Source organism: Phaenicophaeus curvirostris, chromosome 1 (genome assembly GCF_032191515.1).
Source record: "Phaenicophaeus curvirostris isolate KB17595 chromosome 1, BPBGC_Pcur_1.0, whole genome shotgun sequence".
Lineage (NCBI taxonomy): Eukaryota > Metazoa > Chordata > Aves > Cuculiformes > Cuculidae > Phaenicophaeus > Phaenicophaeus curvirostris.
In genome coordinates, this window is record NC_091392.1 from 28,379,937 (window position 1) to 28,406,175 (window position 26,239).

Consider the following 26,239-nt stretch of genomic DNA (forward strand, 5'->3'; position numbering starts at 1 on the left):
CAGTGGTTCTTCCAAACGAGGAGATGTATATTGAATATGTCCACATAAAGCTATGAAAACCAAGAACAACTTCATTGATTCTCACTGGTCAAGGAGAATGCTGTTTATTTGTTTAAAATGTTCAGTTACACTCATTCTTTTTCCAGGCAGGCTGAAGTTTTGTTGATCTGTTCAGGTGTAGTCATTGAAATGAATATCACTTTTCTGAAATTAATCTTTAAAATACACTAGCACAAAGAAAGTTTTGTATGGCTGTGCAGATGCTTTGCCAGTAATTGAAAGGCAAGGGGGAAAGTTATGCTATGAATTAAATAATAAATGTTAATGTAGCTTGCATAGGAAGGTCACAAGGATTGCCTAGAGTAGTCTCTCTTTCCAATTATGCAAAGCATGTATTTGAAAAGCCCTATGTCATTATTTTTCCCTCTCTTTCTGTATATTTGTAAAGGGCAAGTATTAGCATTTTAAACAGTCAGCTAATTTGGCTTCCTGCACAGAAGAAAAATTAGGATAGTGACTATGTCTAGGAGTTCTGATTATTGCACCATTCCTTCCACTCATTAACTTTTCTATATGCAATGGCTCATGTTGCAGCTGACAGTTTTTAAGAAAAAGAGTGACCTGAGACAAATGTTTTACTCTACAGTCTCCAGACTTTCTCACATATTCACCTCTTAGCCAAACCAAGGACTATGCCAGCTCTCCTCTTCTGCAATACCATTATAATAAATCTCTCCACCTAAACAGGTCAAGACAGAGAGGTATTTAGATTATGGGCTTATGATGAATATATCTAAAGCTGCGTTATACGTGGTGGTTAATTGGGTAACTGGTGCTGTTCCCTGCCATGTATAGCTGCAAGGTGTTGTAAGATGCTTTTTGCTCATCTGTTTTGTCTTGGTGAAACAAAGTTGCTGATCATTTTATGGAGCTTTTGCAAAAATGGGATGCTTGAAACAGCTGAATGAAGATGCTTAGTTTTGTCTGAGGTGCTTCAGGCCATATTGTATGGAAGAGTTGGCTATTAACAGGTCGAGGGTTGGCTACACATAGATTCTCTGCTCTTCAAACTGGAGTTCTAAATGTTGTGCTTACATGTAATCAGTACACAAAGTATTGGGCACCTCAGGAAAGGTACCAAAATCTGTGTCTGCTCATCAGGAAACTGCCTAGAGTTAACCAAGAATAAATGCATTGGCACAGGGCTGCTTCTGTTTTCTCTGCACTGGGCTGAGTGATTTGAGTTGTAGTTGCAAGAGAAGACCTGCTGACCTCAGAGGACCTAAAAGGATAAGGCTTACACCAGTAACACATGAAAGAGCTACTGTAATTGCTGCTCAACAGCTGTGGAGTTGAGCAGCGATTTGAGCATTCGCCTGGGAATGGAAGACTAGGTTCAGTTCAGTGCTCTGTCAGCCTGGATTCAGCTTCCTATCACCTGCCTGCCGGGAGGATCCTCCGACTACAGAGCCATAGGATGGTTTACATGTGAACTCTTCATGTCTTCTTTTGAAGATGGTTTACCAGGTAGTCAAGAATTCAATATGCATGAGGCCCTAATGGAAGGCAGGGAAAAGGAACCATCCCATGTAACTAGTGTCCTATAGCCTAGATTTTTTTTTGTAGGAATGGCGAATTCCTGCTTTTTTTTTTTTTTTTGCTTCAGCTGAAGGCTTTAGCTCTGTTTTTGTAATCATCAGTAATCAATAACTGGATTTAGCAGTGGGAATCAGAAGAGGCATCTTTGTAACCACAAGTCTGCATCTTCCTGCCTGCTTTCCTTTTGACCCTGTAGACCTTGCACCAGATGAGTCAGTGGCACCTGTGCACACCTGACAGCTCAGACTGCCTGAGGCAACAGTTCTCTGAGCTTCTAGTCTTTAAGGTAGACAAGAAGGAGGAACCTTGTTGATTTGGTTGGGGCACTTCACCCAGCTGCAGTGCTACAGGCAGGTTTGAATCCTCAGGTCAGTCCTGATGAAGACTTACCAAGGCATGTTTGTTCCTCAGTCTGGAGTTTCAGTACCACTGGTTTTAGATTCAGTGATGACCTTTTGCCTATTGCCTAAATAGTCACCTAAATAAATAATAAGTGTGAAACACCCATTTAAAAAAGAGCAGGTAAGCTTTTTTTTGAGAACGGCAGTATACTTAAACAATGTGTACAGATCAACCTGTCCATATGATTGATCTTGTGTTATACAGATAACTAGACGAAGAAAACAGGGGAGTAATAGATAAAACCAAGAGTACTGTATTTCAGTGAGTGGAAGTAGCATTCAATAAGTAAAATCTCAGAATAAAATTATGTTTTTCTCTCTTCCAGAAAAAAAGAGATGAAATATTTGAGGGGGAAAAAGTGTTAATAGAAATACAAATCCATGAACATTACCTGTTTGGCACAATGATTTGGGAGTAATTTTCAAGCAATATCAACTCAATTTTCAGGAAATGATTATATTAATGAACAAAGAAACTGAGTAGAAGACTATATTTAAATAATGTAGTACATAATCATCATTAACATTTTAGTAGAGGAAATGATTCAAGTACATATCTATGAGAACATAATTTCTCAATTATGGAAAAAGATCTAAAAACAACAAAATTAAAACAGATAACGCCCATTCCACTTACCAAGTTGTAAATAAGTGTTTAATGTGTTAATCACAAATGTAAATATTAGGTCTTTTCCCATTTAAAATTGTCTTTGATTGTAAGAAAAAAGAAGCAAGAAAAAGTAGCATATTAATGAAGTTCTTGCATAATTTTGAGAGAGTTCAGGATTGAAAATAGCACCAAAGAGATGTATTTAGAAGATGAAATAGAGGAAAGGCAAATTATTTTATGTAGACACCAGTAGTCTAAATTTCTAAATTGCTCATACTCAGTAGGAGTAAGGAATCTGGAAAAGTGAAAATCCTGAGAGAAATCTGAAAGTACTGCTTGTCTGCAAAGTAGAACTCATTTGCAGAATAACATAAGTTCAAGATGAACTCTGTTGTGACGTTGGCTTTCAAAGGGATCTGGTCACATGGCAGGGAACACTAGAGCATAATTTTGCATTATTATGAATACAAGTATTACTATTCTAATTTCATTTGCATGACAGTTCAATAAATACTTAGAATTTTCTATTATATTTAGCATATTCCACACAGTGGTGTTTTTCTTAATCAATGAGATGACATACTAACTTTGAGAATATTGCTTATTCTTTATATATTTGCTTTAGGATTATTATGAAGTAAAAGCTTCTGCTTATCAAAAATGTTGGGTGAAGCAAGAAAAGCTTCTGCTGACTGAAGACACATTTTATGTCTGTATTACAATTAAATGATTCTATAAGAAGCTTCTACTCATTCTTCATTTTTTTCCAGATTCGCGATATATTCTTCTTCCAGTAGTTTTACATCATCTACACATGCACTTACAGGAGCAGAAGGACCTTATAATGTGTGCACGTATCCTTAGCAACATATTTTGCCTCATCAAGAAGAACAGCTCAGTAAGTAAACACTGTGTGACGTCCACAAGGTGTTGAAATTCTTTATATATGGCTCAGTGACATTTAATGACACAAACTGGACCTTGACGAAGGCCATTTTGAAGAGTTCTCAGTGTAATGATTCTGCATAAACATCATGTTGATTTCTCATGAGCCTTTCCTTCCCATGCAAGAATATTTTCATTGTAGCACATAGTGTTCTGCCAAGCTTTGACTCTTTTTGTGTGTTTTACTGGAGATAAAGAAATGTCCACTTTCTTTTAGAGGCATTTTCTGTTTTGGGCTGTTTAGTCGTAGGGGACACAGGGAATGATATAGGTAAGCAGATTGATAGGAATGTTGCAAGAGAGGTTGCACTTGGTGTTTTTAGTTGATAAAATTAATGGCAAATTTCTGATGCTTGTGTTTGCAAATTCATCTGGAAAAGCTTCATATGAGAACTGACTTAGATAGGTGTATTGCAGGTATGAAGGTGCTGTTAAGTTCTGAGAGAGAACAGGATATAAGACAATTGAAAACACACATCGCCTGTAGTTACTGCAGTACATACATATCAAGGCCAACATTAATTACAATGTAATGTATGAGTGAGAACTGTTTTATGTTTTTCTTCGTTTCATACCACTCCAGGAATTAAAGTTTTTATCAGTGATTTGGTTATGAATGTGGCTTGCAACTTTGACACTGTAACAACAGTTTCATTGCAGCTGCTCCTGGATTAGTATGATACCTCATCACATAATAAAGTGATAGATGATAATGCATAGCTGTGGGTTTTGGCTAGGAGAAACACTTAAATGTCAGGTCTTAATTTCAGGAAATCTCTCATTTGGAGTCACCATGCCAGAGATGTACACAATAACAAATGGATGTCTACATAAAACTCGAGTGTTCAGGATGTGCAGCTGCTATTTTCAGTAGTCTTTGAGTCATTGAGACCATTAACAACTTGGTGACTATGATATGACTTTTGTGAATCAGTTCAGAACTGACTTTCTTCCATGGTAATCAAGATAATATAGAAGCTGAGGGAACAAGCGAATTTGCAGTCTGGCAGCTTTGGAAATAAAAGTTGTTAGCCACTGTAATAGTAGCCTGTACATAAGTCCTCACAGTTGGTACAGTTCCTGAGTAGACTATATATTGTCTGTGTTCATAAGCAGCAAAGATAACAATTGTTTAATACTAGATGAAGAGATAGAGAACGTGGCCATGACACTAGACTCATCTTGAGTCCAAACAGGAACGTTGAGTTTTGTTACAAATCATATGCTTTGGGTGTGTAGGAAGAAGAACAAAAAAAAAAGAAATCACTCCTACGCTTCGATGTCAGCAAAGTTGAAAGATCTGTTTGTCAGCTGAGTTTTATTTTGTTGTGTGGATTTGATTATGAAGTGTTTCGGTTAAAAAATGTCATCTTAAATTGTGGATAAAATCACTCAGATTAAGATTGTATTGTCTGCTGCAGTGGAGGCAGAAAACATTGTTGAAACAGGGAAAACCTATTTCCATCTGGATTAAAAAGGAAAGCTAACTACAACTTGACTTCATTAAATCCTTTCATGCATGTAATTAAGATATTCATGGCCTCTAGTGTCGGTGTGTTTGGTTCCTTTGTACTGATGTTGCATGCAAGCAGTTGTAGGTTTGCATAAATGACTAATTTGTTTGTGCTACTCAGTTGATGGGAAGCAATATAGCTGGTCCTTACTGATGAAGGTCTTGAAGGTTGAGCACCATCTGCTTGTTTCTGGTGATAGTTTCAAAGTGTGAAAACAGGATTCTGCTTTTTGTAATTTAAACCTCTCTTGGCAATTTCCCCAGAAAAATATATGGGTGTTACCTATAAAAATCTTGCCCAAAAGTTCTCAAGTATTATTTACAGCTTTCTTCTAAGCATTAATTGAAAATAGAGCTACGCTAACATATTCAAAGGCATCCCTGTAAATGTCATTTATATGTAGTTAACTGAAAAGTGTTAGAAAAAAATCAATAGAATTAAACTATCTTAATTAGGGAGTAGTTTTTGTTTCTTCAGTGTAACATTCAAGTAAAACTATCATTTATTTCTAAAATGACATCAAAGAAAATATACCTGTGGTCATCTTTCTATTTTAAAATCTTAAATTATTTATTTATTATATAAGGAAAAATCTGTCCTGGAAGAAATCGATGTGATTGTAAACAGCCTGCTAGATATTCTGTTAAGGACCATACTAGAAATCACCAGCCGACCACAACCATCAGGCTCTGCTCTGCGTCTCCAGTTTCAAGATGTGACTGTAAGTTTCTTATAATGAAATAGCTCATAATTGTCACTGGTTGGACTACTAGATTTGTGACAATATTGTCTTTATACTGTAATTCACAGTATTAAGATTTTTTGTATAAAACAGAGAATGAGAGGAACAAGGAAAAGTTTTCTTGCATTTTATTAATTTTCAGTGGAAATAGATAATGTTTTTTCATTAGATTTATTTATAAAATGTGACTAAAAAAAATCCCAAAAGATAAACAAGTTTTTTAAATCTTTTCAGGTGAATTTTTTCAATGTATAGATGGTTGCTTTTCAGACCAGTATTTCCTCTGAGATCAAACATTTCACAAGGCATTTAATAGCTGTGGAAGAAACGTATTGTTGGGGGTTTTTGTTTGTTTTACTTTATCCCACAGAGAGCAAATGTTATATGAAGTGTTTTATGGAGCTGACCGAGGTCTGTAATAGAATAACACCACACTTTAATGGCTGTGATTCAGCAGGACTATACATCTAAGAGTCTGGGGGACTTTTTTCTTTAAAATAAAAAATTGCAAATGTACTCTGTGTGGCTTATTGGGCCATCATGAGAAAATCTCAGCTAAAGTAAGGTTTGTAGTATTAGACTGTTAGTGTAGCAGCTTTGAGCTTATTGGTTTCTTCTAAGATACACACTTTCTTGCAGATTAAGTTTTCATAAAACACCATGACAGCCTAATTCTTTCACACCATCAAAAAATTAGACTCTAAAAGTGCTTTCAAGTTGCAAAATTTTCTTTCTATGCATCAGAAAAGCGATCATTGTCGCCACAGGAATCTCAAAGAATACTTAATGTGGAAGTGACTCACAGCGCAGCATAAGGCAGTTACATACATTTATGTAGAAACATCATGCAGCATGGGCTTATGGCAACACACAGAGCTAGATTCTTGGAACTATTTATAGAGCAAGTATAATAAGGTACTCAATGTGAGTACAGCAGTAGAGGCTGTTCCGGTATGTTACCATTATTTCAAGCTGCATGTATCATAAAATATTCTTTGTGATATGTATCGTGGCAGCACATTGGATAAAACTGTTATATGTTTGCATCAGATCTAGTCTTACTTGTGGAAGTAGTTCCAAACTCACCTCAGTGTGATGATCTAGGCCCACGTATCACTGTTCTTCTGCACAAAGAAGCAGCGTGAAGAAGCAGCATAAAATCAGACGATGTCAGGCTGTGGGCTGCCGTGACTGTGCAGTTTCTGTAATCTCAAGGTTCTGATACCTTGGTAGCATTTCAGTTTGCAGTGAGGAATCTTGTTGGATGGCAACCTGCAAGGTGAATGTGAGGCTTTAAACTTAGCATGTAGGAGACGTTGTTTCAGAGAGTCAGTGTTACAGATGTTGCGCTAACAAACATTGAATTTAATGCAATGGTGGAAGTGAAACTTCTGCTTTAGGATGTCAGCGATGAAGATCTTTGGTTTTCCTAAAGAAAAATGTGCTTACATATAGAGAGTTAGCAGAAATCAGTCCAGCTAAAGCAAACATTTATTGATATCAGATCGTGGAAGTTTGGTCACTCAGAACCTGAATGAATTGCAATTTAATTGTGAGTTCTGTGTGTCTATTTTAGTATTTGTGCTCCTTAAATAAGGCACAAAAAATTACTTTGGGATTCTACCTAAGTGAATTGGATAAAGTGCTTGGCTTGACTTATGACACTAGGATTGTATCCTAAATTGTTTTATCGAGGTTGTTATGTCTGTGGTGTTTGCTTCCATGTATGATTCGCATGTACCCTGAGTAGTTAGTCTGTGGCTAACACTGCCTGAAATCTTAGAACATGCATTTTTGTGTTAACTTCAACAAATGCAGCTGAGTGTTCCTTGTTCTTTTAAAAAACAGCTGCCTATATAGCTACCTACATTTGAATTAAAAGTTCAGATTTAGAAGTCAGTTAACAATTAGCTAAAGCTAGTACCCTTTTATAGCTGATTTGTCTGTCAACTATAATAGTACAGCTTTCTATAATAGACTGTGATTTTTAATATACCACTATTAAGTCAAAGTAAATGTGGGAGCATAGAAGGAAGGTGACTAGAAAGGCCTCCTTAAAATGCTTAAGCAAGAAAGGGACTATTCAAAAGGTTTGTACTCAGATTTTGTCACTCAGGCTAGCAATCAGGTGAGCTACACCTTTGTTTATTTACTCTGCTTATTTTGGCTAATTAACCAAATATGAGTGGTCTCAGATTTTATAACTGGAATGAAAGTCCTCAAAAAAATCCCTATTTAGATGAACCTACATTATACTAAGTGGCGTGATAAAATCATGTTGAGGCATAATGAAATGGAAAATATTAAAAAATAATGATAAAAGAGCAAAGTCTTTTTATTTTCTGAATGGAACCTGATAAGTTCAGAAAGAGATATTCAGATATTTACAAGACAGTAGCTATAACCTGGCTGGTTAATCCTAGAGCATGAAGATTAAGAGACTTTGTAGCCTTAAGATATAGTTTTGAGAATGTTATGTTTACTGTAAAAAACAATGGGTTTACAGGGTGATAATTAATTTGTGATCATTACATCAGTGTAAAATCTTATTATGGGTAAGACAATTATTATTTTATCACCATATTGCCAGTGAAAACCATCATACAAGGTATGAACACAAGTGAACAAGGCATTTAAATGTAAAATCTGGAACAGCCATTCCTTTGAAAACATACTCTTGTTTTAGACTTATTCTTTTATTTTAGTCTTAGTCTTTTATTGTATGAAAGACAGGAAAAATCTTCTCAAAATTTGACTTGAGAAACTAATGAGAGACACCCTTTTAAAGTACGGTGTTACCATACCTGTCTGTTCTCCCACTCTCATTCCCCTTTCCTGGTAGCTACAGGCCGGAAAGTATATTCCCCATTTTTGACAAGCTTGTAAGGTGTCAGAATTGTTCTCCTTAAGGACTGGGATGCAACCCAAACCTTTTACTCTTTGCTGTCCTCACTTATCCTGCCATCAGACAGGTTGATACCATTCAGTGTTTCTTCCCAGTTTAAAAGGGAACAAGCAGACAGGGAAGGGAGAGAGGGAGAATCTATTCCTCTGCATAAAGTCTTGTTCATTTGACCGCTCACTGAAGGCACCCAGAGCTGTTCTCTACTCTTCTGTTCCTGAATCCCGTGCTGATTGACGGACAGCTTGGTGATTGTGCATCAGGCAGCGAGGAGTCTGTGTAGCAATCTAGTAAGTCCCTCAGCTGCCTATTGATTGGATTATCCCTTTTCTGGAGTCTGGGCTCCGGTGGAGCGTGAATCCAGGAGTCAGCACTGTGGAAGAGAGTGTTGTGTTCTGCTCTACTTCTGTTCAAAGTATTTCCAAAGTCTGTTCAGTCCTATAAAGGAGCTTTATTTTTGACAAATATTGTTTTTATTGTGTAAAAATATTTTGAAAAATTCTCAGCTAACTCCATCAATTTCTTCCCTAGAGGAAAACAATAGCATTCTTCCCAAAATTTTTTCTATTTTTTTTTATATTTGTTTCAAAACTGAGTGAAGTAAGAGGTTGTAGCTTTAGTATTCTAAATAATCTGTTTGAAAATAGATACAAGGGAAACAAATCAGAAATCAAAATTTTACTGATTTTTTCTGGAACTATTTCAACTAGATTTTGATAAGCAAGTAAATGGCATTTGAAGAAAAATAACTCTTTAAATGGAAAGGAAGTTCATAGCTATATTAATGTGCTTTCACGAAATATGGAGTATAAGCCTAATTGTAGACTTTATTTCCCCTTATATTTGTTAATTATTTTTAAGTGTTTGTGATACGATAGTTTAAGCTCAAGTACAGAAGATATTATAATCTATAGTATTTCTCTTCTTGGCTTATCCGAACAGGGGGAATTTGTCTCCTGTTTGTTGTCACTCTTGCGACAAATGACTGACAGACATTATCAACAGCTTCTTGATAGCTTCAGTACAAAGGAGGATCTGAGGGTAAGTAGCAGAATTGTTTTTCTACTTGTTCAAGTCTCTTCCTTTCTCTTTGATTTATCTCCTTTTGAGAGATACCTGTGCTTTGATGAAACACTTCAGTATTTAAATGCAATCTGTTTTTCAGATAAGTTAACTTTTGCACAGGCTTTATGTGTTCTCAGGTCTGCTGTTATGGTGGTGCTAAGATTGTCTTGTTCTACAATGACAGCAGATAAAATAGGCATGGGGAGGCTGTATGATTTGCTTTAAATCCATAAACCTAGCCTTGAAGACTGTTTTAAAGGTGGCATCAATCTAAGGGTACATAGTTCTGCTCGATTCTTCCTTTTAGGCAGTTGGGTGTTTGATTTATTATATTTGTTTTTTTGTTCATTCATTAGATTATGTATGACAGTGGCAGATGTGCAGATTGAGAAATCCGTATTCAACTAACCCACTAGTTTTCTTAACCATGCAGCAAGTCCATTGGCCTGTCAGAGTTGTGATGTCTGTCTGCCTAGTTTGATCATGGAAGAAAGTAGCTACAGAGCTGTTTCAGGACAGCTTCTATCAGTTTCATTTGATGGAGCTACTGGGTTCATGGAGATATAACACTTTTCATTCCATTCTGGAGGAGAATGGATTGAAAAAAAAAATAAAGATTTCCTTCATGAAGATTTATACTAAGACTTCCACTCTGCTATACCTTGAAAAACTTACGTAGTACCGATTTTCATCCACACAAGAAATCTTGAGTAATCACTTATGCCATTATTCAGCCAGTGATCCTAGATAGGAGAGTAATCGTGTCCTAGTGTGATAGTGTATTTTTAGATGTTACTGTTTAATGACCATTTGATAAACTTAAGTATAGCCCTGAAAAGGGGAGTCTAGTTATGGTGCAATTCCTGATTTCCTTAAATTCCTGGTACCTGTTTAGAGTGGTTCTGAAGAGAGCACGCCACTTGTGAGAGGTTTTTCTTTGCAAAAATAAGATGGTCATATTGAGCCAGAAAGACTGAAGATGCTGCTGAGAAGTTACTTCTGTCATGAATCAAGAGTACTACCTAGAAGTTCCAGAGAGTGGACAATTTTTATACTAGTAGAACAGCATCTATTTTCACTTGACATAATTGCTATTCTTAAGCAGTTTTTAATATGTGTTGAAGAACCCAGGCATTTTTTACTGAAAATAGTTGCCATTTTGTTTGAATTTTGAGTGGGTCTATATTCCTAGGTTTAGATTTTTATATTTCCTAGAGGTTTCAAGCTTGGTTTGATGTATCTATGAAATACAGTGTTGAGTTTATTCAAATTGTCTTGCTTCTAGAACATGTAAAATCTCTAGAATTAATACTTGAATGGTGTTTGATTTGACATGTTTATATTCACCCCACGCACATACCCTACTATTACACAGAGACATATGGAAAGCAGCTGTAACTAGTGCCATCAGCTATCAAAACAGAGGTCTTAAGAACTGAAGTCCAGAGTTTGTTATTTCCATTTAGATCTCATCAAATCAGCATCAGCTCCACCAGTGATTCAGTGGCAGTAGGTTGATCGTAATTAATGCAGCATTTCTTCTCTTTGGAATCTTAAATAATATATTTGATTTTCCCCCTTAGTTGGAAATGCCAAATATTACTGAAATGTGTATTATAGGGAGCAAGAGGGGAAGATGAGAGCTAGTGTGTGAGGCTGACACTGCTGTTAATCATGAGGTGACTGTGTATGACTTAGACTGTCTATACCATTTTGCCATTTACCTCTGTATTTTTCTTCTTTGTTTGCCAAGTGCAGAACTTCCTTGGTACTTTCTACTGCTTTAAGATATGCTTCCTAGGAAATTACATCAGTGTGAGTAAATGAAGATTCAGAAGGTGTAAATATCTGTGATAAGACCTTTTTTTGAGCAAGGTGTTTTGAGAGGTTGAACTAGTAGTCATGATTAATCTTGTGGCTATTATGTACTTTGAGATTTAAGTTTCAATGGTAACTACCATAAGCTTGCTGTATTTTTTAATCCTCTTTTTGTCCCTAGTCACTCAGGTCAGAGTGGATTGGGTATTCCCTAAGCCACATTACAAATTACAAATCTGATACAATGTTTCCAAGGGATTTACCTGGGTGTAATGGAGGCGTTTGAATTACTATCTGCTGTGCTTTTTTATTTTGCCTACCACTGTTTGTATCTTACCATCTGTACTGAACATTTCAGCACTGATAACATAGGTATTTCTTTTTCCTTCTGGACTAATTCTTAAGTTGAGTATGTCATGTGCTTGCATGAATACGTGTTTGCACAGTATTTGTGATACTATTAAAGAAATCAACCCACCTAATGCATCTCCAAACAAATATTCACTTGTGCAAATCCTTGTAAAAAGGGAACTAAGGTTGCCATTAATTCTATCAAGTATCCAAATATACTTGAAATTCTTACATATTTTTTTGACAGTTTATACCAAAAATTTTAAAGGCTGTTTCAGCTTGTTAATCGTAGTATAGCAAAATGGAGACTTTGAAGGAACAACCTCTACTCATTTTTGTATGACGTGCATCTGAGTGAGGCTTTAAACAAGTAGTTGTTTATGGAAGTATTTCCTCTTTTTTGTAAATATATTTACTTTAAGTAGTGGTCATGGTGACTCTTTTTATTTTAGTCAGTTCTTTAAGTGACCCAGGTTTTTTTCCACCAAAACAGATAGAGAAAGCATTTTGTATTTGAACACATGCAAATGAAATAAGAAAGAAGTGACAGAGGATTTGTGGCTGTGTGTTAGTACCAGAGACTATACCTCACTCACTTTTTAAAACATTGAATTTAATAAGGCAGTAGCTTTAAATGCTTCCTTTTATCTTTCAATATTATTTTAAAAATATGCTCTTTTTGCTTACCACAAAATACATCTTCTTCTAGTAAATATATTTTATAGCAATTTATAGAACAGAAGCACCCTTGTGGGTGGATATTTGCTGCTGCAAAAAAGCTCAGACATAATTTATGACAAAAGGTAACACTGGGAGTTATAAATAGAAGAAGTGGGAAAGTTAATGAGAAAAACAGCGTGCTAGCACAATGCAGCTTTGACCACAGCACGGTAGGTTTGATTGATATGTGTGGGGTTTTTAATTAATAGATTTAAAGAAGACAAAACAAACAGATGAGCACCTGCCAGAAGGCCTAGTTTTTATCCATTTTCAGTGTATCCTACATGATGTGGCAAAACAGATATTCAGGAGAGATCTGTTGGAGCAAAAGATAATATTTCATGTGGATGGGTGTAAACCTTGCTAGTTCTCTGATCCCTCTCTTCCAGCTAAAGCAGCCTGAGCAGGGTAAGGCAAGTGCCAAACCCTACCACCAAGTGCAATTTATTCCACTGTTTTCTTCTCTAATGAGCCCTTGTACGCAGGCTGTGTGAGGTCTGCAGGGATGGGGAATGTTTCTGGTGGAGAAGCTTGGTTCTCCAGCTATGCAAGGACATGCACTCACTCATGGGACTTCTGAAAGGATGAGTGCTGAGGCAAAGGGATAGCTCTAAAATAAATATTTGAGTTGCTTTTGATGTAGATTGGGGAAGCATTGAAGGAAAGTTCTGGGAAACAAATAAGTTCTGGGATAGCAAGTAGTGTAACAACTCTGCAGTGTGAACCAAAGTAATGGGTAATCAAGCAGTTGGCCCAAACTGAGATGTTAATATAGATGCATCCTGAGAGATCAAGTCAAGAGTTTAACCTGCTTTACAGAGAATTTTACATGCATACAGGGAAGTGTGAAAGAAAATCCAAGACAGTATTTGATTAAATGAATACATGGGTTTCAGTCTTTCAGAAGGTCACGCTTCTCACTTAATCACGGTTTGATAATTTCATCAAGCAAATATTGCTGCTAGAGAAAACTGAACTATGGTATTATTCAAGTGGTGTAGGATAGTACTAGAGCTTAGGTGCACAAGTTAGGAATATTAAGAGATGGTATTTACAATATGTAAAAGGACAAAATTACTTCCTTGCTTTCTCTTAAGATAGCGGGCGTATGAGACATTAATTATATCTGTACTCAACCAACCAAATGTTATTTCACTTATACTGTCAGCAAAAATGTTTTTTAAATGTTAAAATCTGTTACTAAATCATTATGATGTGTTCAGCAGAGCAGATACAACTATGAAGGACAATAGTTTAGTGCAAAGGAAACAGTTCAAAATATAGTTTTGAAATGGATCTTCCATGAATCGTACTCTATAGAAATGGGACATCTGTACCATGAAATAAAAATGAGCAACTGCATCATGCAGAATGCCAGGTATTGTTGTATTGATTAAAACATTTTGTGGAATTGCTACATGGAGGTGAGTCCCTTGGGAGTTAAAATCAGCACTGAATATCAATAAGCACTGCTGACACATGAAGGACACCAGCACATTAAGAGCACAGTATCAAACTGGTCTACTGGCACTTTACCCTTTGTTTAATTTCATGCTTTTAGTGGATTCCAAGGGAAATTTATTACTAAATACATAAAAACTGAATCACGAAAAGTAAAAATTAGCTACAGATTATTTCTGCTAATACAGGCTTAATAGTCAAATCTTGAAAATCTTAAAATTGACTGTTTTTTCTGAAGTTTTTTTATGAGTTATCTGTTTCTTTCAGCTATATTTCAGCTTTGATTATACTGCATTTTGTTTATGTTTTTAAAATGTACTGAAACAAGGAGATCTCCAGTCTTACTTAGGATTTTCAAATCCACATTTTTTTATCTAATATCATGTATCACAAAATTGATGATACGATTTGCTATTTTTTCTGCCAAAAATAGAAATTACCCTGGTGTTAATGATGCAGAATTTAATACATTGTTAAAGCACAGTATCTACCTGTGCTTTTTTAAAAGTTTGCTAGGAATAAAATATTTATTCTGTTTCTAGCGTCATTACTGTATACATGATCTTCCTGTCCGTCTGTCATTCTTTTCTTACTGACTTCTTAATGAGCTGATGAATTTCAGCAGGCTTTGGCAATGACCTGTGGATTTCAAAGGCACTAAGTTTATACCTCATGCAGCCCTTTGGTTTTAAGGCCTTAAACCATTGCTTGGTTTCCCAACAGCAGCTATTTGGTCTCTTTAGTTCAGCAGCCAGTCAGTTAACCCCTAAAGAAGAAAAGGAGCAGGCAGAAGTGTTGAAATTTAATTACAGAGTCCGAAAGCTATAAGAAAGCAGTCTGAAATAAATGTGTTGCTTGCATAGCTAAAAGCTGTAAAGTTGATCACGTGCATTCAAACACTATGTTAGCTGCAATGAGAATGATTTATACTCTTTAATACAGAGAATTTTCTGGCATCTTTCTCAGAAAACAGTTTGTTGCTTTTATATAATCTTCTCTGGTGGGTGGGTGCAGGGATCTCAGCTGCTTTTCCCAGTGCCTGCTTTCCATCCCCCTTTACAGTGATTCTCTAATGAAAGATCTGTTGTGCAGTGGCTGTCATCTACACTTGATAAGTGCACTTGAGGATGTATTTTTGTGTCTAAAGTTATTTGGTACCCTTTGGTTGTTTGTTCATCTAGTCTGTGTTTTGGGCTGACTCTCTGCAAGTGCTGTGGGCAGAATCAATGAAAAGCATTTCAAGTTCAGGTATCACATTCATTCTGTTAGATGTGTTATATCACTTGCATCATGCTTTTCATGATGTTCAAAGCTCCATTCTGCTTACTAAAAAAATACTGGTGGTACCAGCAGTAATGTGCACAATCAAGGGGGCGCATTAGAAATATTACCTTTGTTGGTAGTTTCCTTTATGAGAAGAAAATCTGAAAAACTATAGGCAGAGAGGAATAGTTTACTTTAGTTATTTATTAGTGAGTTAAATGACATAGGACATAACAATGCTAAAAGCCCTTAAGCAGTGCTTTCTACATTCACAGTAGCTCACATGTGTTCACTGTTTATGTAGATTCAGCAAATGAGGCAGAATGGTTAAGTGACCTGCATACAGACAACCAGCTGCAGGAACAGTTCAGGGGCCTGGGCATCACTATTGAATTCACTGGTCTTTGCAAAACCAATGGTACAATTGTCCTCTCCCACCAAATAATGCCACTTTTAGAATAAATTCTGAAAGCGATGAAAACATGGTGTGATTAAGGAGATATTCAGAACCTTGTAGTGTTTGTGAAGTCCTTTTTTGACTTGCAAATCATTCTTTGGATTGCATTTGTGGACATGTCTGGGTGGAAACTAACTGCATCCTTGACATTTCTCTTATACATTGCTGTCAATCAAATGGTACATTAAATTATTTTCCTCCGTATAAGAAAAATGAATTAAATTACTAATTGAAGCTTTCCTGGGGAACCAAAAAAAAAAAAGAAGAAATACTCAGAGGTGTATCTATGCGTAAAATAAAAGAAATTCTGATATTTCTGTAATGATTTTTGTCTCTGATTAAAATATTTTTAAAGCTAACTGCTCTTTCTAAAGCAAAAAAGTCACATGGCTGCTTTTTTTTCCTTCCAAAGGATTTCCTGCTGCAGATTTTCACTGTATTTCGGATACTAATACGACCAGAGATGTTTCCAAAAGACTGGACAGTGATGCGTTTGGTTGCAAACAAGTAAGGCATTTTTAATGATAATAAAAAATACGGGTAGAATATGAAGATCATGGTATAAATAAACAAAGTTACATGATGCATGTAATTAAAGTCCAAGATATCTTCTATAATGCTGGCAGGAGTTTTTCATTTTTTAAGTTAAGATTTAAAAGCTCCGGACTGATTTTACGCAACAAATTCATAATATAATCTGTACCTATTTCTATTCAACAAGCACATATAACTGGAAACTAAGAAAAACTTTGGTAGAATGAAGATGCTAGGCATCAAGAGCTTTGTTTTCCAGGCAGCAAATGACAGGGCTCAACAGAACTTAATTTCAAATCGGTTTGTTCAGATGCTGAATTGGTGAAGATCTGTTTGCTCTCAAGAAGAAGTTAACTGCTGCGATATCATTAACAATGTTTTTGCATGTTTGCTAATTTAGTGCTTGTCAGAAAAACCATGAATTAAAAATCACAAACCAGGAAATGTACAGTAATGTAGGGCTCTAAGCATTTCATAGTGATACCTTGACATGTAACCTGCCTGCGGGCTATTCTTTCTTTGCACAGACTTAGTTTAAGAGAAATAGGTTCCCAGCATTTCTGAGAAGTCGTTACAGTGGGTCTGAAACCACTGAGTTTTATTTGACCTCTGTCGTCAGCTACCCTTTTTTGTAAGCTTAGCTTTAGCTCGTGTAAGCCAGCTGAGCAGCCAACACTATTACACAGACACCAGTGTCAGCAGAGAAATGGGGGTGTGTGGGGCAGACATAGGAATCTAGAATTTAGGATTGACTTAAACTTTCATGGTACATACTGCAATGCACAATGGTACTTACATTTTAGTCTGTGTTCTGCCTTCTGGCTCCACAGAGAATTTAAATTCATGGTGCTGTACAGAGTACTGGTAACAATATTATTGTTATAATTAAATTTGGCAAAGCTTGTGTTCTGGATACATATTTGTTACGTGTATGTGTATGTGAAGACATCATAGTATTTGTTCAAACTTTGTCCTGACTTAGAAAATAGCATTTTCTGCTCATTTTTATTTTCTCACTTAGTGTCGCTAATCTTGCCAAGGTTGAATTCCACATAAAAAAAAATTATGTTAATAATCAAAGAATGCATGTAATTATTTGCTTCCATGTGTCCTATTAAAGAAGATATAGCTGCATCCGATAAAAAACAAATTAAGAAATAAATTGAGAAACACAGGAAAGAGGGAAGAAAACGTAGGAACTTTTAGACTAAATATATAATCTAAGAAATTGTTATATATTCCAGAAACAGCTGCCTTGGCAGATGGTTTTGCAACAGCTCACAAATACGAAACTAAGATTTAGGAACGTCCTTGGCACGTGTTTCATGGGCTGGTGGTGTTCAGATATGCTAAAGATAATGATATTAAGTTCTGCAAAAGGAATATTTACTTGCACCGGTATTTCAGTTAGCATCACACAACTTTTATTGATCCACGTAATGTTGGTTCTGACTGTCTAGGAGTTGACTCCATGTACAGTTCTGTCAGGCAAAGAAGATAAACAGAAATTTACAAAAACTGCAGGTGGGAATTGACCATAATTAGCCAATGAGATCAACTAACCAAACCAAAAACCACACAACTGTATAAGCATTACTGCCAGCAAACACATCTTTACAAATTCAGCGTTCGATAATTGCTAGGCATTAATTCCTTTGTGGAGGAAATGCTGGTTTGCTATGAAACAGAAGGTTAGCCAGGTGTGCTTAAAAATATGGTGCGAACTGGAGACTGATCGTTTCTGTATTACAGATCTGTGGCTTAGTTTCTGTTCCTTTTTGAGGCAGAAGAAAGGAGAATACACTTCTGTTCTCTCCTCAGCTGCAGAACAGTAGTTTTTCTGGATGCGTTTCTGAATGGGAGCTCCTTCTTTTCACTTATGTCCCCCGCTTGCCAACGTAGTGGCTGCCTTGCTTCAGCTTCCTCTGGGTGTTCAAAATTACAAAGCCACAGAGTAGTAGCTTTGCTAGAATTATCTCAACACAAAATCTCTAAGAGCAAAGGGATGAACCTAGAGGCAGGATGAGAAATTAGGGCACTGCTTGCACCACAGACAGAAGTGGTTGGGAGTCATTCTACTTCAGCTTTACTTGATGAACCAGAGCACTTCCAATGATCTCAGACTCTTCAGGATTGAAGGTGAAACTTCTTGAACTCCTTGCACCTCTGTTCATGTCTAGAAGGAAAATCTAGCCCATCTTTTTAAGACCATAATCAAGTAACTCATTAACATTCTGGATCTTTTCTATACTCCTACTTCCCAGGAATAAAATCACTGTCATGTTTCCTCTGTCAGATGGACGCCTTTTTGGCTGTCTATGCTTCGGCCCAAGAAATAGGAACTAACCCAAAGGCAGCGTGTGTCTGGGGAGCTTCACCCGTCGCTGCAGCCGCATCACCAGCAGCACTGTCTTTTCTCTCTCCTCTCCCTAGAGTGATATAAAAATTCAAACTGTCTGGTATTTACAGGAAGAGAGATTAGCCTGTCTGAGCCTAGGAAAGAGATGAGTCCTAGCAAGGATATAATCAAGTGATAAGGTCTCTCTAAGCGAGTAGGGAATAATTTTTTTCTCTTATTTTTATATGCAGATCTTAAATTACCTGAAAGATTTTTAGTCCTTAAATTGCCATAATTCCTTCAATATATAATATTTAGATATAAAAATATTGCTATCCCTTCCAGCTAGGCATATGGCTTTTAGATTTTTTTTTTCTTGTTGCAGTGCTTTCAGTAATTATATAGTAATTGATACTTGGATGCTGTCTGGGGTAAAAAAACTCCCAAAACAGAAGATAATGTGAGTTCAAGACAAATCTGTAACTATCCAGAAATTAAGATACTTCATGATGATGCATGCATAATCTATAATTCTGAATGTCCGGATGCCCAACATGAAGAAGTGTTAATGGCTAGCATTATAAAACTGTCAAGTGACTTCTAAAATTTGAGAAATAAGGTAACATTTAAAAATGCGGACTTAGCACTAAGGCAGAGAAACAGATCTTTTTTTAATTGTGTTCTGTGATGGAAGGAGAACATACAAAAAAATCCTTAAAGTTTATTAGCTTCTAGCAGTCAAGCAGCGAGACAGAAATGCGCTGTTTAAAACTGCATAGCCATGTAATATTTGTAGTAAGCTAATTAGCATACATTCAGTGGAGCAAATAATTTCTTATAGTTATCTAGTATTTCTAATATAGATATTACTACTGAGTAACAAAAGATGGTTTTATATGTACTATGGAAAATATAGTTTTAATTTCTTTCATTATAGGGATAGACTTAACTTCTACGTCAACTAGGTAGTAAGGTAGCTTGCTGCCCCTCTAAGTAAAAATTCTATTTGTAACTGCAAATGAACACCACATAATATAGGAAGATATCTGAATCAGTTGCCTAGCACCAGAGAGGAATCCAAAATTCTATCATAAAATAGGACAGACTAAAACTGAAGCTTCTGGATAACATCTTCATGATGTCTCTCTCAACTGGAAGTCCTTGTGTGATGGTCACTTGTTTAAGTTACCCTAAGGTTAGGAAAAGAATCACTCCTCTAATGCTTTAATTGACTAACATATTTTGAGAGCATTTAACAGACTCAGCCGAACTCCAGGTATGTCATATTTCATTAACAATTGAGGAGGCTGTTGGACAGCAAAACGAGCTTCTGTTACTTGTGGAGTAATGGTTTGATGTTTATAACATACTGTGCCTGTGTGTTATTGAACAATGAACTAATTTTCCACTGCTCAGCATGCAAGAAGCATTGATTTTAGAGGTCCCGGTATAATTAACTATGCATATCCTTTCAGTATTTTGTTGAATGGTAGAGATGCTATATCATACAATTCTTCATTTGAACTTTATAAGCATACATTAATCTACAGAGTAAGATTACAATAGCATGTTTATTATACTAAAAATCCAAATGTATGTACTGGCAGTTGGGTGTAGGGGCTTTAAACAGAGAATCCTTTTGGTTATCTTGTTCAGTAATGACTGAAAGACTTTTTTTTAAAGTAACTCAAACAGAATACACAGTAAAGGAAGACATCAAATTAGCTTTAGTTCCATCATTATGGCTGCTTTGAAGAGTTCTGTTAGCTCCCATGGTGTGGGAGTCTGAAACTCCTACAATGAACAAAAATTCTTGCTTTTATGTAATACATAGTGTTGCTAACAATATTCTTGCTTTTATGTAATACAAAATGCTGCTAACAACTGAACCTGGCATTCAGTCTGTCACAGAAGGCATATATAAACATATGTATGCATGTGTTAATAAGTTTACATGCATATAACAATAGATACACATGCATATGTGAATCTAGCTTTATTTCATTTATTTATGAAATATACAAGAAACTTTTTTCTGTTCAGACACCTCTGTGCTTGAGAAGATTTCACTCTGAAATAGCAAAGGATGATGTAAGAAGCTGATATATATATATGTCCCATGTCAGAATGGAAAAAGAAAGTTTTCATTTTCTACCTTTGGCTGCCAAGGCAAAAGCCAGGTTGCCAGAGCACAATCCAGGCAGCAAACCAGTTGTTGAACTTCTGAGGGCTGCTTTGGATATTTCAAAGAGGTTATTGCAGAAGGCTTTGCTGTGAAAATTTGATGGAAAAGCCACTCTGTCAAAAATCCCTTGACTGACCCTTGGGTTAGCATTCTGTGTATGAGCCCAGGCTAATTTAGTAGCTTAAAGCAGAGGTTTTTCTCCTGTAAAACAGACAGTGGTTCTGAACAAATTTGTGGCAGGTGGTAAGAGGAAGAAAAGCAAGTCTTGTCATAAACTCAGTGTTTTCTAGTTTGATACTCAGATGGATTTGAAATAAATGTTGTTGTTGTATTGAAATTGTTGGCTGGGAAGCAACTTGGAATATGAATGTTGTACCAGATCGGGCAGCTGTCCATCTGTCCTCTGGATGCTGTCGCTGCTTTCTGCATTTTTGCTTTTTTTTCAGTAGAACCTACATTATAAAGAGAACCTCCAATGTTTTCCATCTTGATTTTAGTTTCTCCTGTGGGTTCAGATTATTAGTTTGTGGGTAAAAGACATCTTTCTAAGTTCAGTTTTGAAGTTTTTTATCTACAACATATACACTCTCACTCTACAGACACACATTTTCTCAACTAATCCGTATCATATATTTGGCTTGCTAAATAAATCAAAACTGAGGTAAGGTGCCTATAGCCAGGAATAGTTGCATTACAATTTTTGTATTGCCTCAGGAAAATCTGAAGAAAACCCAACCTTCTGAAACTGCATTTAAGATTTCTAGTCTAGTTTTCTTCTCATAAGACTTGAAACGGATCTTTCTCTTCAGTTTCACCTGTCGTAGAAGGAATGTACAAGAAAGGAATTGTCTCAGACGTAAATAAAACTATGTAATGTAAACTTGGTGATGTGGCTGCTGTTCTTAAGATCTTCTGGAATTCTCTTGCGTATGATTTTTAGGGTTTTATTGCTTTGAAATTAGGTTGGAATTTTACATAGTGATAGTTCTGATGAGCTGACCTTTTCTATCAGAACATCTTCCTGAAATATGCAAACTATTTGCATTTAATGAAACTTATGGACTATAAATTAAGTCATGCACAATAACAAGAATGACAGGACTCTTTTTTCTTATCGGTGCTTTGATTCTTAGCTTTGCTTATTTTACAGTTTGTTAATGTTTCACTTTGTCTTCCGTGTTGCAACAGGGTGTGCTGTACACACACTGGAGCTCTCTGTGGTGTAGAAGTGGGCTAAACTATATGGATGAGTGCTAAACATGGAACAGTACTTGGATAGAAAATAATATGTATGAAAATATCATGTGAGCAGGAATGTATGAAACTTGAGACTCAAGCAGAGATCTAAAAACAGTCTCAGACTTGGCTGTTACAGGTGTTAGAAACATCAAACCAGAAGGTAAAGTTTGGCAGGGGCAGTAATTTTAAAAGGAGGAAAACAGAAGCAAACATTTGAACTGGTAATAAGCTAAGTGATACGTAGCTATTTTGTATTTATAAACTTGAAATCTGTCAGAAGTGCTGGAAGAAAAATATAATGTCTCTCCTAGGTGAGCTGGTCATAACATGTAGTTCTTCAGTGCTGAAAAGATGTTTCATTATTTGTTTTCTTAATGTGCATATTTTCTGTCAATAGGAGCTGTTAGTCAGTTATTTGTATCCATTTAAAATGTACTATTTAGTGCCGCTGTACATGCTACGTTTGTGTCTTCATTGGGAAATTTCCTGAGTATTAAATATGAATTTCCATTTAATGAAAACCACTTTCTTTTTCATTCTTTTCTTCCCAGTGTGATCATTACTACAGTTTTATACCTTTCGGATGCCCTTCGTAAAAACTTCTTAAATGAAAACTTTGACTACAAGGTAGAGTAAATACATCTAACGTAAGATAGATGCAACAGCTGCTCGTGGCTTCATTGTTTATTACTAAACTTAGCTCCAGCATCTAAACAGCCAGAACGTATACTAAATCACTGACTTCAAGTATCTAGAGGCTAAATTTTTTCTTAAGCACGGAACTGTATTAAGAATCAGGTGTACAGTTGGGTTTTTAAAAAAATTTCTTCTTATTTTTCATTTTATTATTCCTTCATTCTCTGCATTAACCTACTTATTCAGGATTTTTGCATAGCAATTTTTGGGATTATAGAAACTAATTCTTTTATTTGTCTGTTATTGTGGAGTTAACCACCCAAAGGAAAGTGGTTCCATTTTTTAATGAATGCAAATGTATCAAAAATGTGGGTTTACATTTCTGCAATTTTTGTCAAGAACAATTGATATGCTGCATAATTAAAGTTAGAAAATTATGACACTGCATGGTGAATATAAAGATGTTACTAAGTACTTCATATAGCAAGATATGGCACCTATGATAAACTGTGAATGATGCTTCTAGGAGAAGACCTACGAATGTGTTTGGAAAGACTCATTCCCATGGAAACCTGAGCAAATATTCTGCTCAACCAAGAGATATTAATCCAATTGCTTCATCATAAAAAGTGCAGAATTTCCTTCCTAGAGAAGACCATGATGTCCTGTTGACTTCCAATGGAGTTGTGAATGCTCCTCTGAAAATGCAGACTCCTGCTGGGGAAAATGGAGGGAATGCAAATTTATCTACTGGACATAAGTTGAAATGAGGAAGGCTATCCTTTATGAAGTTCCACAAGTCCAGAGGCTAAAATTGATGAAAGAATTGCCTGCATACAGGGCGTCTGTGTTCCTTAAACTTGCTTATCAATGTTATTACTATTCTCCTGAACTGCAGTGTCTGGAATAGGGCTCCCCCACACTTGTTTCTTTCTTTCTCATGCCATGGAGCATCTATAACTGTGTTATAATAATTAATATTTTTATGTTTTTAAACTTTAAATTTATCATTAAATTGTCTAAGGAGATGATTCAACATCTGATTCATAAAGCATGTGCACGAAACATCTGTATATTTGCAGTATGTTAACAAAACCTGGTTTCAGTTCTGTCCTGTAAAGTCTGCAGTGAGACTTGCAAATAGTAATACAAAGTAGGTCAAGCCAGAGAATGAAAATTCTGTTCTATGATAGCTTTTGAGATGGCAGGTTTTTTTAGGTTTTGGACTTTAAAGACACACCTTTTTGTAGTCTTCTATTTAAATGTACCAAAACATGTTTCCAAATTTAGAAGACAGGGTTTTCTGGTTCAGAGAGATGATCTGCAACTTTGAGAACTTTACATTTAGCAGATGTAGAATATGTAAAATAGATGTATTTCTGATTAACATTTTGGGGTTGGTGAAAAGTATGCGTGGATGCAAAGAAATTTATTCAATAGCTGTTTGAGTAATTTATTAGTTGAGACTAAAACAAGTGATGTGATTTGAAAATTAGTATCTTGAGTGGTCATAAAATGGTGGTACTGAGGAAATGAAATAACCAAGTGCCATGTTCTTATTGTAGATATGGGATTCCTACTTTTTTCTTGCTGTCATTTTTATAAACCAGCTATGTCTGCAACTGGAGATGTTCACACCTTCCAAGAAGAAAAAGGTTTTAGAAAAGTAAGTACTGCTGTCATCTTCTAGAAAACTGTAATAGATCAAACACTTCTCAAAATGCAAGATATGGAAGGTTTCGAAAAGGACTACCAAAAAAAGATAATGGTAACAGTACTTCAACTGACTAGAATGAGAGTTGGCTCTGGTACTTTGTATAGGTTTTTGGGGCTGGTAGTCTTTGTAGAAGTGCCTGCATTAGTTCAGAGGTTGGGAGCAGAATAGCCATGTTGTAGCAGTACCAACACTAATTTCCAGTTCATGCATAAGTTGATTCAGACTCATTCAGCTGTTTCTGCCAGGCACTGCACTGTTATCTGTATGAATGAATTGTATTTCTTTAAGCTAGAGTAAAATGACAACCACAACATATTACTGCAAAGACAGCTTTTGCTTCATGCTTATATTACTCATGTATAGCATTTAGAAAGAACTGATACTTTTGGCAATATTCCAAATAAACCTGTGTTTGGGAATCAAGTTTTAACTTGTTACAATGCAAAAGCGACATCTTGGAAGAATTCATCACTTTTAAAGTAGTTTTTGATGGAATACAACCGAGACATTTCATTTGAAAGTGCCACTGAATGGCAAAAGAACTTGATTTTATTAAACGATCTTCAACTGTTTTTCTTTATTTTTCAATACATTGCAGATATGGTGACATGCGGGTGACAATGGGATGTGAAATCTTCAGCATGTGGCAAAATTTAGGTAAGTAATTAAACACATCATCCGTAGCTCATAAAATGAACAATTCTTCACCTATGAATACTCTTGCCGGTGATAGAGGAGTGGTTAATTAAGTTCACATGAAATCCTAAAGTTTTAGGAAAACCTAAATCATCTGTAGTTCCCTTCTTTAAAGCTAAATACTGCTTTCTAAGCCTTGATAATATATCTGATCTACCTCTGTTTCTTCAAAAAGAACTTAAAGAATATCATTAGAGAAAATTAGAAAGAAAAGTACTGCTCATTTGGGGCAGAATTATTATGCCTGGAAATATATTTGTATTCATAATATTAGTTCTGTTACCAGACAGTTTAAGGAACATGCATATATCTTGATTCTGAAGTTCTCTTGAGATCCTGTGTTTGCATCAAGTCTTCCCTAAGCCCTAGTTGCGCTAAAACATAAAGGCAGAAACAAATCAGTGAGTGATGTATAAATGACACATTGGACAACACGAGAAAAATACGTGCTTGGAGATAAACTTTGGAACATTTCTTATTTATGAACAATAACTGTGCAAACTTTTTGAAAGTATGAGCCTCACTGAAATGGAATTAAATGTTTTTTGGGAAGAAATTCAAAACCGAGAAGAAGATTTGGACACTATATTTGTCATCTTTATATTTCAGTTATTCAAAAGTTCATTTCATTAAAGGTCTTGTTAAAGACATGAAAACCATCCGTGGTTACTGAGATACTGTAACCTCAGTTCTAGAAATCTTTTTCCCCAGTGAGATATGTAGTTTTGAAAAAATGGCCTTTCTGATCAGCTTGTACTGTAATAGAAACAGAAATGTTCAAAATAAGAAATACTTGCATATTAATATTTTGTTAACAGTTACTGTGTAGCATACTTTACTTATTTACAGTGTTTAGTATGTCTTACTCACTCTAAGGCATCTAAATTATTTGACTACATGATAAGTTTTTCTAAACTGGTATATCAAGGATCCAATCCCGAGTCCCATCTCCTTCCTGCATGCCACGATAAGACCTTAGTGTGCATTATCTCCCCACTCTTGTTTTCTGCTAAATGGAAACCCAGTACGTAGGCAAGGTTGGAATC

At 35.8% G+C, this 26,239-nt stretch overlaps 2 protein-coding genes across 2 annotated transcripts in view; both read left to right on the forward strand.

Moving 5' to 3' along the window:
- The window catches only part of DOCK4 (dedicator of cytokinesis 4), a 240,529-nt gene that overhangs the window by 168,267 nt on the left and 46,023 nt on the right, over window positions 1-26,239 (forward strand). Inside the window, exons 24-30 of the mRNA XM_069851332.1 lie at window positions 3,381-3,508; window positions 5,656-5,790; window positions 9,656-9,754; window positions 16,261-16,355; window positions 22,696-22,771; window positions 24,346-24,446; window positions 25,096-25,154. Of these exons, the coding sequence (XP_069707433.1) occupies window positions 3,381-3,508; window positions 5,656-5,790; window positions 9,656-9,754; window positions 16,261-16,355; window positions 22,696-22,771; window positions 24,346-24,446; window positions 25,096-25,154 (693 nt within the window). The remainder of the gene's footprint in view (window positions 1-3,380; window positions 3,509-5,655; window positions 5,791-9,655; window positions 9,755-16,260; window positions 16,356-22,695; window positions 22,772-24,345; window positions 24,447-25,095; window positions 25,155-26,239) is intronic.
- The window catches only part of IMMP2L (inner mitochondrial membrane peptidase subunit 2), a 570,080-nt gene that overhangs the window by 20,103 nt on the left and 523,738 nt on the right, over window positions 1-26,239 (forward strand). The gene's annotated exons all lie outside the window — the stretch shown is intronic.